The sequence below is a fragment of the Cherax quadricarinatus genome, chromosome 10 (genome assembly GCF_038502225.1).
Source record: "Cherax quadricarinatus isolate ZL_2023a chromosome 10, ASM3850222v1, whole genome shotgun sequence".
NCBI lineage: Eukaryota > Metazoa > Arthropoda > Malacostraca > Decapoda > Parastacidae > Cherax > Cherax quadricarinatus.
This window is the reverse complement of record NC_091301.1, coordinates 3,311,054-3,331,824: the sequence shown is the minus strand read 5'-3', so window position 1 is coordinate 3,331,824 and position 20,771 is coordinate 3,311,054. Positions and strand designations below refer to the sequence as shown.

Sequence of the window (20,771 nt, the reverse complement as noted above, 5' to 3'; positions counted from 1 at the left end):
ACCACAGGAGGAGTTGAATCATAGCTCTAGGCCTTTTGTGTTGCAATCAACACATTAGCAACTTGGAAAGTTGCAGAAATGAGTAAGTAATCTTAGCCAAGTCTTGGCAAGTGTCCCTCGGAACAAATTTGCTAAGATTACTTACTCATTTCTGCAACTTTGCAAGTTCCTGATGTGTTGATTGCAACACAAAAGGCCTAGAGATATCATTCACCTTCCCCTGTGGTTATTTTGCATCTTGTCACTTGCCCACGATTTCTGCATAAAACCTATGTGACGTGTCAGGGTAGCTCATTAATGAAAATAATAGGCCAGATACATTAAACAAATATCCTAAATTTGCTTGCAACACGTAAATCAACTGTAGATTCAAATCTAGATGCATATTGTTTACTCTTTTGAGGGCCTTGTTCCGAAGCCTTCAGTGTATCCATATGCTCCTGCACTTCAATTAATAGGATGGATATGAGGAGCACGAAGAGCAGAATGTAAGTGGGGGGGAGGTACGTGAGGCATTACGTAGAATGAAAGAGGGTAAAGCAGCTGGAACTGATGGGATCATGACAGAAATGTTAAAAGCAGGGGGAGATATAGTGTTGGAGTGGTTGGTACTTTTATTTAATAAATGTATGAAAGAGGGGAAGGTACCTAGGGATTGGCGGAGAGCATGTATAGTCCCTTTATATAAAGGGAAAGGGGACAAAAGAGACTGTAAAAATTATAGAGGAATAAGTTTACTGAGTATACCAGGAAAAGTGTACGGTAGGGTTATAATTGAAAGAATTAGAGGTAAGACAGAATGTAGGATTGCGGATGAGCAAGGAGGTTTCAGAGTGGGTAGGGGATGTGTAGATCAAGTGTTTACATTGAAGCATATATGTGAACAGTATTTAGATAAAGGTAGGGAAGTTTTTATTGCATTTATGGATTTAGAAAAGGCATGTGATAGAGTGGATAGGGGAGCAATGTGGCAGATGTTGCAAGTATATGGAATAGGTGATAAGTTATTAAATGCTGTGCTGTATAGCCCTTGTGGCTTAGCGCTTCTTTTTGATTATAATAATAATATTAAATGCTGTAAAGTGTTTTTGAGGATAGTGAGGCTCAGGTTAGGGTGTGTAGAAGAGAGGGAGACTACTTCCCGGTAAAAGTAGGTCTTAGACAGGGATGTGTAATGTCACCATGGTTGTTTAATATATTTATAGATGGGGTTGTAAAGGAAGTAAATGCTAGGGTGTTCGGAAGAGGGGTGGGATTAAATTTTGGGGAATTAAATTCAAAATGGGAATTGACACAGTTACTTTTTGCTGATGATACTGTGCTTATGGGAGATTCTAAAGAAAAATTGCAAAGGTTAGTGGATGAGTTTGGGAATGTGTGTAAAGGTAGAAAGTTGAAAGTGAACATAGAAAAGAGTAAGGTGATGAGGGTATCAAATGATTTAGATAAAGAAAAATTGGATATCAAATTGGGGAGGAGGAGTATGGAAGAAGTGAATGTTTTCAGATACTTGGGAGTTGACGTGTTGGCAGATGGATTTATGAAGGATGAGGTTAATCATAGAATTGATGAGGGAAAAAAAGGTGAGTGGTGCGTTGAGGTATATGTGGAGGCAAAGAAGGGAATGTATGAAAGTATAGTAGTACCAACACACTTATATGGGTGTGAAGCTTGGGCGGTAAATGCAGCAGCGAGGAGACGGTTGGAGGCAGTGGAGATGTCCTGTTTAAGGGCAATGTGTGGTGTAAATATTATGCAGAAATTCGGAGTGTGGAAATTAGGAAAAGGTGTGGAGTTAATAAAAGTATTAGTCAGAGGGCAGAAGAGGGGTTGTTGAGGTGGTTTGGTCATTTAGAGAGAATGGATCAAAGTAGAATGACATGGAAAGCATATAAATCTATAGGGGAAGGAAGGCGGGGTAGGGGTCGTCCTCAAAAGGGTTGAAGAGAGGGGTAAAGGAGGTTTTGTGGGCGAGGAGCTTGGACTTCCAGCAAGCGTGCGTGAGCGTGTTAGATAGGAGTGAATGGAGACGAATGGTACTTGGGACCTGACGATCTGTTGGAGTGTGAGCAGGGTAATATTTAGTTAAGGGATTCAGGGAAACCAGTTATTTTCATATAGTCGGACTTGAGTCCTGGAAATGGGAAGTACAATGCCTGCACTTTAAAGGAGGGGTTTGGGATATTGGCAGTTTGGAGGGATATGTTGTGTATCTTTATATGTGTATGCTTCTAAACTGTTGTATTCTGAGCACCTCTGCAAAAACAGTGATAATGTGTGAGTGTGGTGAAAGTGTTGAATGATGATGAAAGTATTTTCTTTTTGGGGATTTTCTTTCTTTTTTGGGTCACCCTGCCTTGGTGGGAGACGGCCAACTTGTTGAAAAAAAAAAAAAAATGAGGAGCACAATAAACTAGCTGCTTTGACAAGAAAATATGAAAATCTCAAAATTTATTTCAAATCATATACATAAGAAAAAAAATTGTATATATATACACATATATAAATAAAAATATGCTCTCTGAAATATAACAATTCTTAACAAAGGTTTCAAGCTAGAGGTGTGGTGAAATAGAATGGATTAAACTCACTAAATCCAATATCCAATTCCCCATTTTGTGGGTTGACTTTTACTGGAAAAACCATGGCAGATAAATCTTGTCGTGTCTTTGGATGGTGACATCTACCTGAAAAGCAGGTAAATATTAATAAACTTAATAAAAACTGAATGTTAGAGGGCTTTTAAGAATGAAATTTAAGTGCCATTTTAAGACAGCATTTCAGAAAAACAATGCTTATTCCTCTAAGAAAAAGGAGGAGTAGATGTAAAATAGAAAGAGACAGGCGCTCCCTTTACAGGCGACGGAAAAGAATAACAGAGCGGCTAAAAGAGGTCAGTATGTCTGAAATGCGTAGGGAGACACTGGTCAGAGAAATAGCAAGCATCGAACTTAAGCTAAAGGAATCTTATAGGAGTCAGGAATCACGGGAAGAACTAAAAGCCATAAATGAAATCGAAAGAAACCCAAAGTATTTCTTCTCCTATGCCAAATCAAAGTTGAGAACAATGTCCAGTATTGGGCCCCTACTTAAACAAGATGGGTCCTACACAAATGACAGCAAGGAAATGAGTGAGCTACTCAAGTCCCAATATGACTCAGTTTTTAGCAAGCCGCTAACCAGACTGAGTCGAAGATCAAAATTAATTTTTTGAGAGAGCCACAGAATTTGGTTAACACAAGCCTATCCGATGTTATCCTGACGTCAAATGACTTCGAACAGGCGATAAATGACATGCCCATGCACTCTGCCCCAGGGCCAGACTCGTGGAACTCCGTGTTCATCAAGAACTGCCTTTTCCATCCTATGGAGAGGGAGCATGGACACGGGGGTCGTCCCACAGTTACTAAAAACAACAGACATAGCCCCACTCCACAAAGGGGGCAGTAAAGCAACAGCAAAGAACTACAGACCAATAGCACTAACATCCCATATCATAAAAATCTTTGAAAGGGTCCTAAGAAGCAAGATCACCACCCATCTAGAAACCCATCAGTTACACAACCCAGGGCAACATGGGTTTAGAACAGGTCGCTCCTGTCTGTCTCAACTATTGGATCACTATGACAAGATCCTAGATGCACTAGAAGACAAAAAGAATGCAGATGCAATATACATATACAGACTTTGCAAAAGCCTTCGACAAGTGTGACCATGGCGTAATAGCGCACAAAATGTGTGCTAAAGGAATAACAGGAAAAGTCGGTCGATGGATCTATAATTTCCTCACTAACAGAACACAGAGAGTAGTCATCAACAGAGTAAAGTCCGAGGCAGCTACGGTGAAAAGCTCTGTTCAACAAGGCACAGTACTCGCTCCCATCTTGTTCCTCATCCTCATATCAGACATAGACAAGGATGTCAGCCACAGCACCGTGTCTTCCTTTGCAGATGACACCCGAATCTGCATGACAGTGTCTTCCATTGCTGACACTGCAAGGCTCCAGGCGGACATCAACCAAATCTTTCAGTGGGCTGCAGAAAACAATATGAAGTTCAACGATGAGAAATTTCAATTACTCAGATATGGTAAACACAAGGAAATTAAATCTTCATCAGAGTACAAAACAAATTCTGGCAGCGAAACACCAACGTCAAAGACCTGGGAGTGATCATGTCGGAGGATCTCACCTTCAAGGACCATAACATTGTATCAATCGCATCTGCTAGAAAAATGACAGGATGGATAATGAGAACCTTCAAAACTAGGGATGCCAAGCCCATGATGACACTCTTCAGGTCACTTGTTCTATCTAGGCTAGAATATTGCTGCACATTAACAGCACCTTTCAAGGCAGGTGAAATTGCTGACCTAGAAAATGTACAGAGAACCTTCACGGCGCTCATAACGGAGATAAAACACCTCAATTACTGGGAGCGCTTGAGGTTCCTGAACCTGTATTCCCTGGAACGCAGGCAGGAGAGATACATGATTATATACACCTGGAAAATCCTAGAGGGATTAGTACCGAACTTGCACACGAAAATCACTCACTACGAAAGCAAAAGACTTGGCAGACGATGCAACATCCCCCAATGAAAAGCAGGGGTGTCACTAGCACGTTAAGAGACCATACAATAAGTGTCAGGGGCCCCGAGACTGTTCAACTGCCTCCCAGCATACATAAGGGGGATTACCAACAGACCCCTGGCAGTCTTCAAGCTGGCACTGGACAAGCACCTAAAGTTGGTTCCTGACCAGCTGGGCTGTGGCTCGTACGTTGGTTTGGGTGCAGCCAGCAGTAACAGCCTGGTTGATCAGGCTCTGATCCACCAGGAGGCCTGGTCACAGACCGGGCCATGGGGGCGTTGACCCCCGGAACTCTCTCCAGGTAAACTGCAGGTAATATTTAATCATAAACCTTGCAAACTTTTCACACATTCAATATACATACACTTAAATTTACTTTTACAGGAGTTTCCTTTCCAACTGAGGATCCTTAGTCTGAGACTGAACTATATGGTTAATAAGCAGTATTATTATTATTATAATCAAGGGGAAGCGCTAAACCCGTAGGATTATACAGCGCCTGGGGGGGAATGTGGAAGGCATTCAGGCTTAATTCGGGGAACTGGAGTACAGATCCAATTCCCTAAATCAAGAGCCCCTCACCAACATCAAGGAACCTTCCCTGAGGGGTAATAAGCAGTAGAACCATTAACATAACCTAAGTGAAAGGACTTTAGTCTGTTTCTCTTAAAAAGATCATGTTTCATGTTAACCATGTATTTCAGCAATCTGAAAACGGAACTGGTAAGAGCAATCGTCTTTCAAGGACAGGACTAGGAGAGACAACGCTAACATACACAATACTCGGGAATTGATGAGGTAGAAGGGGACAGGCTGTTTGAGAGGTGATTATTATAATTATAACTAAGCACTAAATCCACAAGGGTCTTTGAGAGGTAAGAAACAAGAATTTGGGGACACTGCTGGAAGCTGGTCATAGATAAGCCACAAGGATGTTAGGAAGCATTTCTTCAGCCTCAGAATGGTCAGGAATTGGAAATGATCTGATGAGGAAGTGGTGGAGGCACACTACATAAATAGTTTTAAGAGCAGGTTCAACAGAGGAAGTGAATCTGAAGAGGCAGGGCCAAGATCTGAGAATCGACCTCTGCAACCACAAACAGGAAAGAATAGGTGAGCACATACATGCATGTGAACACACAAAAAAAACTATATATAAATAAAGTGCTTACTTGTGATACCTTTTACTTTTCATAGGGTTGCCCTACACAACAAATGGCTATTTGTGAGTGAAGAATTAAAAGTGTCAGTCACCCTTTTTGTATACTGTACAGTACTCCACTTAGTAGAAACAATTCTGTTATGCATGCTTAAAAAAAAAATCTATAAAGATAGCATTGGAAGCTATGCTGTAGCCAAATAAATATAAGTAATAAAGAAAGACTGAAAAACATCAACGTTAACATACCCCTGCTAGTTAACTGCATATAAAATCATGAAAAATTTCTTATGACCAGCACCAAGAACAAATTAACAATTGTTTAATGATGTGGAAACAGTGATACTAGAAAATGCTTCTTAGCAAACACACAAGACTGTCGGACTAAGTAGTGTGTGCTAAAACCACTGGAAACTTGAAAGCAAATTATATGCAATTAACCATTTAAGATGGGACACCTCAAGCATAACTACTTCTGTAACTACCAATAGGTAAACAAATAAGTAAAGGTTCTTTCGCTTTTTAAACTGAGATTTTTGAAGTTCTACAAAGCTAGAAAGGGTAAAAATATGAATCACACCTGCTTTTCCAGTGAACTAGCAAGACAGATAATGGCAGCATTTTGAGTCAACAGTATTAATACAGACTGAATAAGGTAACTTTAAATTATTTAAATTCAGCCTTATGTTTAGAACATATTCAATGGTAATGAATGAACAACTTATATTTACATGCTCAAGTCATACTGAACAAATGATAGAATCTAGAACATTAGACACTATAAGGTACACTAAAGTTAATAATGATTCATTTATTATGCCTAAAATGAAGGGATTATAAAGTTATTTTTAAATATGTACAGCATACTGTAGCAGTACCTATACTGAAGGTACTGTATTGTTAAATATTTTTCTAGGAGCATTGCAATATCCTGTACAGAACCAATTCCAAGAGTATATGGTAAAGAATATCTTAAACTTCACAAAAAAGAGGCACAATAATGTCTAAATGGTCAACAACAATGATTTTGGCATAGCAGAACAAAAGCAAACAATATCTGCTGACTCTCATTGGAATGATTTTGGTAAATCTTTCTGATCCATTTGAAATTTTATTTATTTTGAGGAGAATTTTGAAACAGCTTAGTAAACTTACAAATTTTTTTACAAATCTGAAGTTTGGCTATATGGAGTTCCATTGTATATTATGTAAAACATATTCTATTCATATTCTGCCAATGAATAGAGTATTACAGTGTGAATAACAACTGTTCAGTGAATGACTAAAATTTAATCCACTTTACCTGTCACGAGGTTAAATTTCCAACCATGATATGGACACCTGACACAAAGTGACTGGTCAGGAAGGCTCTCTATGTCTCCTATGTGTAGGGGTCCCCCTTTAAGTAAAAAAAAAAAAAAAAACTACATATGATAAATAAAATAAAATATATCCCCTCTACACACACACACACACACACACGATGAGGCTCTTGTCCCTTCTCCAAGAGCTTTATCGTATGTGTGAGTTGTGTGGAGGGGGTATATTTTATTTTATCTATATATACATATATATCAGGTTTGTGGAGTGACTGAACAGAGATGGTGAAGATACAGGAGTTACTTAGTTATAATAAAAATACATTTTACCTGGTATACTGAACAAGCTTATTCTCTTTATTGCCGTATATTCCAAAAGAAGCATTAACCCACTTGAAGGGAAATAGCAAAGATTTCCCAGTTGTAGTGAACATCAGAGAGAGCCTTTGTGATATTCAACATTCAATATGGAAGAAAATATTTAAGGGGAACATAGACCGAACAACGTGCTGAGAACAGAAGGCAACATATATGAAGACTAATTTTATTCGCCTGTAGAGTTAAATTCTTCAGTAAATACCTAGTACCAACCTGAATGGGGGCAGTGTTCAGATATGGCATAAACAACATTACCAAAACGGAAAAGTGCCACTTCTTGTTCATTTACTTTCACCAGACAGCCAGTTCTGTAAGAAAACAAATATAAAATTAAAAAATATTTTTTTTAACATTCATATATTTTGTTCATATAAAAGACCCCTATTAATAAATAATTCACTTCTAAGGTCAAATTGCTTACTCTAGAAAAACTGAATTCTGTTTTGATTTAGGATCCACAATATCAATGCCATTAATACTTTAAGCTGAGAAAATGGTAACATGCTATGTTTTTAAATCCAACTATAATACAGTGGACCCCCGCATAGCGGACGCCTTGCATAGCGGACGCTTTGTTCGCTAAAATTTTGCCCCGCATAGTGGACAAAAACCCGCTCAGCGGCCTTCGTCCGAGACGCGTCCAATGTGCGCCCTCAGCCAGCCTCACATGTGCCGCCCGTGCCATTGTTTACCAGCCAGCCTCCGCGGTAACATTCAAGCATACACTCGGAATATTTCGTATTATTACAGTGTTTTCGGTGCTGTTTCTGGAAAATAAGTGACCATGGGCCCCAAGAAAGCTTCTAGTGCCAACCGTACACCTCAAAGGGTAAGAATACCCATTGAAATGAAGAAAGAGATCATTGATAAGTATGAAAGTGGAGTACGTATCACCGACCTGGTCAGGTTGTACAAGAAACCAAAATCAACCATCTCTTCTATTGTGGGCAAGAAAACGGCAATCAAGGAAGCTGTTGTTGCCAAAGGTTTAACTGTGTTTTCGAAACAAAGATCGCAAGTGATGGAAGATGTTGAGAGACTCTTATTGGTGTGGATAAATGAAAAACAGCTAGCAGGAGATAGCGTCTCTCAAGCGATCATATGTGAAAAGGCTAGGAAGTTGCATGACGATTTAATTAAAAAAATGCCTGCAACTAGTGATGATGTGAGTGAATTTAAGGCCAGCAAAGGTTGGTTTGAGAGATTTAAGAAGCGTAGTGGCATCCATAGTGTGATACGGCATGGTGAGGCTGCCAGTTCGGACCACAAAGCGGCTGAAAAATATGTGCATGAATTCAAGGAGTACATAGAAACTGAAGGACTGGAACCTGAACAAGTGTTTAATTGTGATGAAACAGGCCTGTTCTGGAAGAAAATGCCAAGCAGGACCTACATTACTCAGGAGGAAAAGGCACTCCCAGGACATAAGCCTATGAAAGACAGGCTTACTTTGTTGATGTGTGCCAATGCTAGTGGTGATTGCAAAGTTAAGCCTTTATTAGTGTATCACTCTGAAACTCCCAGAGCGTTCAGGCAAAAGAATGTCCTCAAGGATAATTTGTGTGTGCTGTGGAGGGCAAACAGTAAGGCATGGGTCACTAGGGAATTTTTCTATAACTGGTTACACCATGCATTTGCCCCCAATGTGAAAGATTACCTAACTGAAAAGAAATTAGACCTTAAGTGCCTCCTGGTGTTAGACAATGCCCCTGGTCATCCTACAGACGTGGCAGAGCGACTTTATGGGGACATGAGCTTCATTAAGGTGAAGTTTTTGCCTCCTAATACCACTCCTCTCCTGCAGCCCATGGACCAGCAGGTCATTTCCAACTTCAAGAAACTGTACACAAAAGCTCTGTTTCAAAAGTGCTTTGAAGTGACCACAGACACTCGATTGACTCTAAAAGAGTTTTGGAAGGATCACTTTAATATCCTCAATTGTGTAAACCTTATAGGTAAGGCTTGGGAGGGAGTGACTAAGAGAACCTTGAACTCTGCTTGGAAGAAACTGTGGCCAGAATGTGTAGACAAAAGGGATTTTGAAGGGTTTGAGGCTAACCCTGAGAGGAGTAGTATACCAGTTGAGGAATCAATTGTGGAATTGGGGAAGTCCTTGGGGTTGGAGGTTAGTGGGGAGGATGTGGAAGAGTTGGTGGAGGAGGACAATGAAGAACTAACCACTGATGAGCTGATAGATCAACTTCAAGAGCAAGAGGCCAGACCTGGGGAAACTGGTTCAAAGGAGGGGAGAGAGAAATTGAAGGAATTGCCTACTTCAAAGATTAAGGAAATGTGTGCAAAATGGCTTGAAGTGCAAACCTTTTTTGATGAAAATCACCCTCACACAGCTATTGCAAGCCGTGCTGGTGACTGTTACAATGACACTGTTGTGAACCACTTTAGACAAATCATAAAGGAACGAGAGGTACAGGCCACTATGGACAGATATGTTGTGCGAAAGAAGTCCAGTGACTCTGAAGCTGGTCCTAGTGGCATTAAAAGAAGAAGGGAAGTAACCCCAGAAAAGGACTTGCTACCTCAAGTCCTAATGGAAGGGGATTCCCCTTCTAAACACTAACACTCTCTCTCCCCTCCTCCCATCCCATCAATCATCACCAGATCTTCAATAAAAGTAAGTGTCATGTAATTGTGCATGCCTTTTTCAGTTTGTGTGTACTAAAATTAACATTTTTTTGTGGTAAAAAAAATTTTTTTTCATACTTTTGGGTGTCTTGCACGGATTAATTTTATTTCCATTATTTCTTATGGGGAAAATTAATTCGCATAGCGAACATTTCGCATAACAGCCAGCCCTCTTGCACGGATTAAGTTCGCTATGCGGGGGTCCACTGTACGTATATTAGTTTAATACATATTTCACCTTCTGTCTCTACCAGTAATCTAAAAATTCACAAATAACCCTTATTCAGGAAAGGAAAATTGTGACACTGTTTTGGTCCATCCTGGACAACAGTTCAGGACAGATCATAAGTTTCCTCCCCTAAGTGCAGGTTATTTACAAATTACTCAAGCCACAATACAGTTAAGCCTCTCATTAATGGACCACACCTACATGGATTCTGACAATCTTTAGCAAAAAAAAATAGGTTGGACAAACACTAATTATCAGACAAAATGGACAAAAGTCCATAATTCTGCTTCTTGTCTGCAGTGATATTGTCAGGTTGTCTTCTGAAGTATCAAGTCAAGTTCACTAACTCCAACATTTGTCCGGTATGGGCCAAAGTAGCTATTTTCAAGACCTGTCTATGTTCACTGTACCCTGAGATTACCTGTGCCAGTTTATTGGTTGTGCTCACTCATGCATACACTCATCATTCAGTCTAATTTTCCCTGGATTTAGAGCACTTTGTGTGACTTTATTAACACATTAGGTAAAGTGCAATTAACAATGGCTTCTAAAGCAATTGGTGTGCCATAAAAAGTGTGCACCTCTCAGAAATCTGTCTTCTCAGCCATTTACACTATTTCCACTAGTAGAACTTAACAGCTAGTCTGGCTCAATAAACAATATAAAAATAAAAAGTATAAAATAAAAATAAGAATAAAATAAAAAATAAGTATAAAATAAAAATGTAGTATAGTATAAAGTATAAAACTGCATGTGGTACTGCATATGTACAACAAATGTCACCCTTTAAAAATTAAGGAACGAAACTATAGTGGTGACTCAGAATACAGGTTACAGTATTCCGAATCACCACTATTGGTCACAGCAGTTTACACCTCATCTCTCCAAACATCTTCAGCTGACCTAAGGGTTGCTCTGCGTCTTGGTGATTTTGATACGCTGTTCTGCCAACTGCCCATTTTGTGTGAGACAACCACCTCAACTGAGTCCTGGCTTCCATGAGCCCAGTCATACAAGTCTGAAAACATAGTTATAATTTCATTTTATACAACAATATTATGGTGTAATTAAACATTATGTATGTTACTATCCTAATAGCTATGCAAGTCTGTTTAAATTATGTACCGTATTTAAAAACAGCCTCTATTTCATTCATTTCTAATGTAGATTATCATGTTTTTAATAATTTAACTTCTAAATATAACATTTTTATAATCAGGGAAAGCACTAAACTCACATGAATTATTAAGTGCTGCACAGCAAGGGTGATTTGTAGAGGAAAAATGAAAATGGCATGAGCCAAAAATGAAAGTCACAGTTTACCTGGAGAGTTTACCTGGAGAGAGTTCCGGGGGTCAACGCCCCCGCGGCCCGGTCTGTGACCAGGCCTCATGGTGGATCAGAGCCTGATCAACCAGGCTGTTACTGCTGGCTGCACGCAAACCAACGTACAAGCCACAGCCCGGCTGGTCAGGAACCGACTTTAGGTGCTTGTCCAGTGCCTGCTTGAAGACTGCCAGGGATCTGTTGGTAATCCCCCTTATGTATGCTGGGAGGCAGTTGAACAGTCTCAGGCCCCTGACACTTATTGTATGGTCTCTTAACGTGCTAGTGACACCCCTGCTTTTCATTGGGGGGATGTTGCATCGTCTGCCAAGTCTTTTGCTTTTGTAGTGAGTGATTTTCGTGTGCAAGTTCGGTACTAGTCCCTCTAGGATTTTCCAGGTGTATATAATCATGTATCTCTCCCGCCTGCGTTCCAGGGAATACAGGTTTAGGAACCTCAAGCGCTCCCAGTAATTGAGGTGTTTTATCTCCGTTATGTGCGCCGTGAAGGTTCTCTGTACATTTTCTAGGTCAGCAATTTCACCTGCCTTGAAAGGTGCTGTGTGTGCAGCAATATTCCAGCCTAGATAGAACAAGTGACCTGAAGAGTGTCATCATGGGCTTGGCCTCCCTAGTTTTGAAGGTTCTCATTATCCATACTGTCATTTTTCTAGCAGATGCGATTGATACAATGTTATGGTTCTTGAAGGTGAGATCCTCCGACATAATCACTCCCAGATCTTTGACGTTGGTGTTTCGCTCTATTTTGTGGCCAGAATTTGTTTTGTACTCTGATGAAGATTTAATTTCCTTGTGTTTACCATATCTGAGTAATTGAAATTTCTCATCGTTGAACTTCATATTGTTTTCTGCAGCCCACTGAAAGATTTAGTTGATGTCCAGTTGGTGTAGTAAATATTTTTTCAGCTAAAATTTCAGAGAATCTGCAACAAATATGGGACTATCAAAGAGGAAGGTGGACAAATCAAGCAAGACTGGGCACTGAAGGTCATAAATGAAGACACAGGATTTCTAATGACCAAGGCAAATGTGGACTATCGGCACAGCCTACCAGTTCCTCTATGAGATGTGACCAAAACACAAGTGCAAGAGTAACTCATCCCTACAGTGACAGTGATGAAGCAAGGATGCCAAGAAGCCTTATTGTAGTTTGCTAAAAAAGCATAAACCAGGATACTCTTATAACTTTTATGAAGTCACTTTGACTTTTTTGGGGGGTTATCCTAGGTAATCTACACATATGCTACTATGTATGATAATTTATATAACTGTATTTGTGTACCTGTACCTGAATAAACTTACTAAATCCATCTGGTATCCCAGCTGTTACTTAAAAAAATAAAGGCAATAAAAACATGCCTCAAATAATACATGTATATGGAAATACAAATTAATGTATAAAAATTAACACTAACATAAGTGATTTGGCTGAGTTTAAATTACTGATTAAATTACTATTATTATTATTATTCATGGGAAAGCACTATACCTACAAGGGTTATACAGTATCAGGGCAATGAAGCAATCAGGTCTGATTCAAGGAAGAAGAGGGGTTAGCTCTAATTCCTTGTGTAAGAGACCTTGAAATAATCAACACTCAATATTTAACATTACCAATAATTCTCCCAATTACTTAAATCTTAAAACTTCAAGACAACATATAGCAAATTGAAGAGTAAAAGGACACAAGTGCAACTAATGTGACATTTTTATTGTGGCAACGTTTTGCTCTCCAGGAGCTTTCTCAAGCCGTTACAAAGCTCTTGGAGAGCGAAACATTGCCACAATAAAAATGTCACATTAGTTGCACTTGTGTCCTTTTACTTTTCATATTGTCGGTAATTCTACCAACTTTATTACATGTAGCAAATTGATCATCTTTTGTTATACATTGTAATGTGACAAATTTGTACAACTATAATGCTTCAGTATCGATATGTTTAAATTTCATAGTTTCAAATACTCAATTGTACTTAACCCTTGAACTGTCCAAACGTAGATCTACGTTTTTTCAACATTTGAAAGTATGTAAAAAAAGTAGATCTTCTTTTCTTTTTTTTACATTTGAAAACGTGTAAAAAAACTTTGATCTATGTTTTTTTTTTTTGTTATATATGAAAATAAGTAAAAAAAAATAGGAAAACTACTTTTGGAGCACTATGCATGTGAACATAGATCTGCTTGGACAGTTTAAGGGTTAATATTGCAAATTGTTTACTGTAATTTCTAACACTGAATCTTTCATTGCTTGATAATTTTAAGTTAATTTTAAGCCTGCCCATAATGCTCTGCATACAAGGGGCTTTCGGCATGTACACCCAACTACTACAATCAATTGTACAACTATGTATCATGTCCAAATAAACTATATGAATATAAATATGAATATGAATATTTAGCCAAGAAAACTGTATAGTTACCAGGACACCCTTGACCTGTCCTGTCAGTAATTCACTCCTGTATTTCATTTCGAAATTATCTACTGTACTGCGAATTTCACTGATGAGCCTCACCCTGGACTGTGACCTTCATTGATGAGCCTTACCATGAACTGTGACCTACACTGATGGTCCTTACCATGAACTGTGACCTTCACTGGTCCTTACCATGAACTGTGACCTATACTGATGGTCCTTACCATGAACTGTGACCTTCACTGATGGTCCTTACCATGAACTGTAGCCTTCACTGGTCTTTACCATGAACTGTGACCTTCAGTGATGGTCCTTACCATGAACTGCAACCTTCACTGGTCCTTACCATGAACTGTGGCCTTCACTGGTGGACCTTACCATGAACTGTGACCTTCACTGATGGTCCTTACCATGAACTGTAACCTTCACTGGTCCTTACCATGAACTGTGACCTTCACTGTTCCTTGCTATGAACTGTGACCTTCACTCTTACCATGAACTGTGACCTTCAATGATGGTCCTTACCATGAACTGTGACCTTCACTGGTCCTTACCATGAACTGTGACCCTCACTGGTCCTTATGAACTGTGACCTTCACTGGCAGACCTTACCAAGAACTGTGACCTTCACTGGTCCTTACCATGAACTGTGACCTTCACCGATGGTCCTTACCATGAACCGCAACTTTCACTGATGGTCCTTACCATGAAGTGACCTTCACTGGTCCTTACCCTGAACTGTGACCTTCACTGATGGTCCTTACCATGAACTGTGACCTTCACAAATGGCCCTTACCATGAACTGACCTTCACTGGTCCTTACCATGAACTGTGACCTTTACTGATGGCCCTTACCATGAAGTGACCTTCACTGATGGTCCTTTCCATGAACTGTGACCTTCACTGGTCCTTACCATGAACTGTGACCTTCATTGGTCCTTACCATGAACTGTGACCTTCTCTGATGGCCCTTACCATGAAGTGTGACCTTCAGATGGTCCTTACCATGAACTGTGACCTTCACTGATGGTCCTTACCATGAACTATGACTTTCACTGATGGTCCTTACCATGAACTGTGACCTTCATTAGTCCTTACCATGAACTGTGACCTTCACTGATCGTCCTTACCATGAACTGACCTTCACTGATGGTCCTTACCATGAACTGTGACCTTCACTGGTCCTTACCCTGAACTGTGACCTTCATTGGCAGACCTTACCAAGAACTGTGACCTTCACTGGTCCTTACCATGAACTGTGACCTTCACTGGTCCTTACCATGAACTGTGACCTTCACTGGTCCTTACCCTGAATTGTGACCTTCACTGATGGTCCTTACCAAGAATTGTGACCTTCACTGGTCCTTACCATGAACTGTGACCTTCACTGATGGTCCTTACCATGAACTGTGACCTTCACTGATGGTCCTTACCATTAAGTGACCTTCGCTGGTCCTTACCCTGAATTGTGACCTTCACTGATGGTCCTTACCATGAACTGTGACCTTCACAAATGGCCCTTACCATGAACTGTGACATTATCAACATGAAAATAGTAAGTCTCTCTCTTAGACTCCATGATGAGTAGCAGTGTGAGGACCACAAGACTGACCCCATCAGTCACGGCATCACACAAGTGACCTCACACAAGTGACCTCACACGAGTGACCCTAAGTGACGTCCCACAAGTGATCTTTAGTAACGTCCCACGAGTGACCTTAAGTGACGGCCCATGAGTGACCTCACAAGTGACGTTTCACGAGTGACCTCACGTGTGATGTCCCACGAGCAACTTCACACAAGTGACCACACGAGTAACCTCACACATGTGACTTCATACAAGTGACCTCGCACGACTGACCACACGTGTGACCTCAAGAGTAACCTCACTCGTGACCACACGAGTGATCTCATACACGTGACTTCACACGAGTAACCTCTCACGAGTGACCTCATACACGTAACTGCACACGAGTGACCTCACACACGCGACTTCACAGAATGACCTCACACGAGTGACCACATAAGTGACCTCACACGACCATAACCATAATCTTGTTGGGTTTGTAAGGGCTACTAGAGGCTTACGCGTTACCAAATGACACTTCTCAACCCACAGAGAAGACATATTGCTCTAGCTGGGCAATGAAAAAAAAGGAACAAGAATCCCTTTATAAATAGAAATAAAAAACAGAACTTTCCAAATAGATCAGGTGGATCTCCTTCCCTCGCCAAGTTCCAGAAGGGCGAGACTCTGACACCCTCACCTATGTTTAGTAACCGGCTACCCTGCAAAACCGTTAAAGAAATATCTGCAGAACGGTAAATTATTATTATTATTATTATTATTAATGTTAATTTCCTTATACCATACAAATAATGTAATATAAATGAATTACATAAGAAAGGAGGAACACTGCATTTCGGGTAACTAAGGTGTCACTTCTGTATCGTGCCCAGGGAGCAAATTAAGATTAGTCAGTCTATTTAGGAATGTTTATTTAAGTACGATTATGGTACATGTAGTAACATGTGTATATTATATAGGATAAAAAAAATAAAACAGTGACTTATTTCCATTCCAGAGAAAACGGGGGACACTTGTCACTGATGTTCAGGCTTAGCTGACATCACTGACATACTATATAGATAGTCTCTGGTAATGCAGGGCATTTTGGGCAACTTAGGTTAATCTTGTCCTCAGGATACAATCCACAACAGTCGACTAACACCCAGGTACCTACTTACTGCTAGGCGAACAGGGGTAGCAGGTGCAAGGAAACATGCCTAATATTTATCCGTGCCGGGGATCGATCCCAGGTCCCTCAGTGTATGAACTGAGAATGCTGCCGATCTGAAGACTATGAATGACATCGTTGCCAGTTGCCATGGGACAACTCGCCAATCATCATAACACTCGCCTGTAACAGACAGTAAAATTGCGCAAAAACAATATTTGCAGCAATTATCGGCATTAGACTAAACAGCTGCCTCAGCTCAAAATAGTTGGTAGCACTGAAATTAGCATCTAATACACTGCTAAACACAGAAGCGACAAATCAAATACTACTGGAATTCCAAATCGTCCCCGGACTGTGGTTCGTACGCCCGTTAGAGTGCGACCAGCAGTAACAGCCTGGTTGATCAGGCCCTGATCCACTGCGAGGCCTGATCATAGACCGGGTCGCGGGGGCGTTGACCCCCGGAACACCCTCCAGGTATCCCCTCATGCGCTGGCATAAAGACAATATGCGAAATAAGCTCTTATTAAGGTAGAACTTTTTTAAGGTAGAACTTTATCAAGGTTTATTCAGCACAAGTGCTGAACCTCACGTCCTTCGTCTTATACAGGTATCTTTGGCTTATTGAGCCAAAATGAGATTGTGCTTCACCTTGAAAAATTTCCCTGACACATAACCGTAATTTTCTGAATACGTACATGGTGTGTGAGCACATACATACATACATACATACACACACATACATACATACACACACACACACACACACACACACACAGACTCTGTACACCATCTACGTCAGGCCCATACTGGAGTATGCAGCACCAGTTTGGAATCCACACCTAGTCAAGCACGTCAAGAAATTAGAGAAAGTGCAAAGGTTTGCAACAAGACTAGTCCCAGAGCTACGGGGATTGTCCTATGAAGAAAGGTTGAGGGAAATCGGCCTGACGACACTGGAGGCCAGGAGGGTCAGGGGAGACATGATAACGACATATAAAATACTGCGCGGAATAGACGAGGTGGACAAAGACGGGATGTTCCAGAGATGGGACACAGACACAAGAGGTCACAATTGGAAGTTGAAGACTCAGATGAATCAAAGGGATGTTAGGAAGTATTTCTTCAGTCATAGAGTAGTCAGGCCATGGAATAGCCTAGAAAGTGATGTGGTGGAGGCAGGAACCATACATAGTTTTAAGGCGAGGTATGATAGAGCTCATGGGGCAGGGAGAGAGAGGACCTAGTAGCAATCAGCGAAGAGGCGGGGCCAGGAGCTGTGACTCGACCCCTGCAACCACAAATAGGTGAGTACAAATAGGTGAGTACACACACACACACACACACACACACACACATATGTATATATATATATATATATATATATATATATATATATATATATATATATATATATATATATATATAATATATATATATATATATATATATATATATATATATATATATATATATATATATATATATATATATATATATATATATATATATATATATATATATATATATATATATATATATATATGTGTGTGTGTGTGTGTGTGTGTGTGTACTCACCTATTTGTACTCACCTATTTGTAGTTGCAGGGGTCGAGTCTTAGCTCCTGACCCCGCCTCTTCACCGGTTGCTACTGGGCCCTCTCTCTCCCCGCTCCGTGAGCTTTATCAAACCTCGTCTTAAAACTGTGTATGGTTCCTGCCTCCACTACGTCATTTTCTAGGCTATTCCACTGCCTTACAACTCTATGACTGAAAAAATACTTCCTAATATCTCTCTGACTCATTTGTGTCTTCAACTTCCAATTGTGGCCTCTTGTTTCTGTGTCCCCTCCCTGGAACATCCTGTCTTTGTCCACCTTGTCTATTCCACGCAGTATTTTATATGTCGTTATCATGTCTTCCCTGACCCTCCTGTCCTCCAGTGTCGTCAGGCCGATTTCCCTTAATCTTTCTTCATAGGACATTCCCCTTAGCTCTGGAACTAACCTTGTCGCAAACCTTTGTACTTTCTCTAGTTTCTTGACGTGCTTTATCAAGTGCGGGTTCCAAACAGGTGCTGCATACTCCAGTATGGGCCTGACATACACGGTGTACAGTGTCTTGAACGATTCCTTACTAAGGTATCGGAATGCTGTTCTCAGGTTTGCCAGGCGCCCATATGCTGCAGCAGTTATCTGATTGATGTGTGCTTCCGGAGACATGCTCGGTGTTATACTCACCCCAAGATCTTTCTCCTTGAGTGAAGTTTGCAGTCTTTGACCACCTAGCCTATACTCTGTCTGTGGTCTTCTGTGCCCTTCCCCTATCTTCATGACTTTGCATTTGGCAGGATTAAATTCGAGAAGCCATTTGCTGGACCAGGTGTCCAGTCTGTCCAGGTCTCTTTGAAGTCCTGCCTGGTCCTCATCTGATTTAATTCTCCTCATTAACTTCACATCATCTGCAAACAGGGACACTTCTGAGTCTAACCCTTCCATCATGTCGTTCACATATACCAAAAATAGCACTGGTCCTAGGACCGACCCCTGTGGGACCCCGCTCGTCACAGGTGCCCACTGTGATACATCATTACGTACCATGACTCGTTGTTGTCTCCCTGTCAGGTATTCTCTGATCCATTGCAGTGCCCTTCCTGTTATATGCGCCTGATGCTCTAGCTTCTGCACTAATCTCTTGTAAGGAACTGTGTCAAAGGCCTTCTTGCAGTCCAAGAAGATGCAATCAACCCACCCCTCTCTCACGTGTCTTACTTCTGTTATTTTATCATAAAACTCCAGAAGGTTTGTGACACAGGATTTGCCTTCCATGAATCCGTGCTGGTTGGCATTTATACTCTTGTTCCGTTCCAGGTGCTCCACCACTCTCCTCCTGATAATCTTCTCCATAACTTTGCATACTGTACACGTCAATGACACAGGTCTATAGTTTAGTGCCTCTTTTCTGTCTCCTTTTTTAAAAATGGGAACTACATTTGCCGTCTTCCATACCTCAGGTAGTTGCCCAGTTTCCAGGGACGTGTTGAAGATTGTGGTAAGTGGCACGCACAACATATCTGCTCCCTCTCTAAGGACCCATGGGGAGATGTTGTCCGGTCCCATTGCCTTTGAGGTATCGATGTCCCTTAGCAGTTTCTTCACCTCCTCCTCATCTGTATGTATGTCGTCCAACACTTGTTGGTGTATTCCTTGCTGGTGTCCCCATCTGGTCTGTCCCCCCAGACTCCTTCCTGTCTCTACTGTAAATACTTCCTTAAATCTCGTGTTGAGCTCTTCACATACCTCTTGATCGTTTCTTGTGAGTTCTCCACCTTCTTTCCTCAGCCTTATCACCTGGTCCTTGACTGTTGTCTTCCTCCTAATGTGGCTATACAGCAGTTTCGGGTCAGATTTGACTTTCGATGCTATGTCGTTTTCATACTGTTGCTGGGCCTCCCTCCTTATCTGTGCATACTCGTTTCTGGCTCTTCTACTAATCTCCTTGTTTTCCTGGGTCCTATGCCTCCTGTACCTTTTCCATTCTCTGTTGCACTTAGTTTTTGCCTCCCTACACCTTCGGGTAAACCAAGGACTCGTTTTGGTCTTCCTATTATTTCTGTTTCCCTTGGGAACAAACCTTTCCTCTGCCTCCTTGCACTTTGTTGCCACATATTCCATCATCTCGTTTACTGATTTTCCTACCATTTCTCTGTCCCACTGAACCTCCTGCAGGAAGTTTCTCATACCTGTGTAGTCCCCCCTTTTATAGTTTGGCCTGTCCCCTTCAGTTCCTGTTACCTTCTCCACTTGTAACTCTACTATATAATCAAAACTCAGAACCACGTGATCGCTAGCTCCAAGGGACCTCTCGTAAGTGATGTCCTCAATGTCTGAACTGCTCAGGGTGAACACAAGATCCAGTCTTGCTGGCTCATCCTCCCCTCTCTCTCTGGT

General features: G+C 40.9%; 1 protein-coding gene across 4 annotated transcripts in view; it reads right to left on the bottom strand.

Annotated features, from left to right (window-relative positions):
- Positions 1 to 2,436: 2,436 nt before the first annotated feature.
- LOC128687890 (Rieske domain-containing protein) overlaps positions 2,437 to 20,771 on the bottom strand; it is a 28,497-nt gene continuing 10,162 nt past the window's right edge. The window contains exons 1-5 of one of the 4 annotated variants that reach the window (XM_053775461.2): positions 15,605 to 16,168; positions 11,223 to 11,337; positions 7,661 to 7,755; positions 7,054 to 7,149; positions 2,437 to 2,687 (exon numbers count right to left, since the gene is read on the bottom strand). In XM_053775461.2, the coding sequence (XP_053631436.1) occupies positions 2,551 to 2,687; positions 7,054 to 7,149; positions 7,661 to 7,755; positions 11,223 to 11,337; positions 15,605 to 15,659 (498 nt within the window). In that variant the 5' untranslated portion in view covers positions 15,660 to 16,168 and the 3' untranslated portion in view covers positions 2,437 to 2,550. Of the gene's footprint in view, positions 2,688 to 7,053; positions 7,150 to 7,660; positions 7,756 to 11,222; positions 11,338 to 15,604; positions 16,171 to 20,771 lie in introns of those variants that run through there. The other 3 variants (XM_070083512.1, XM_070083511.1, XM_070083513.1) reach the window with 3 other exon arrangements.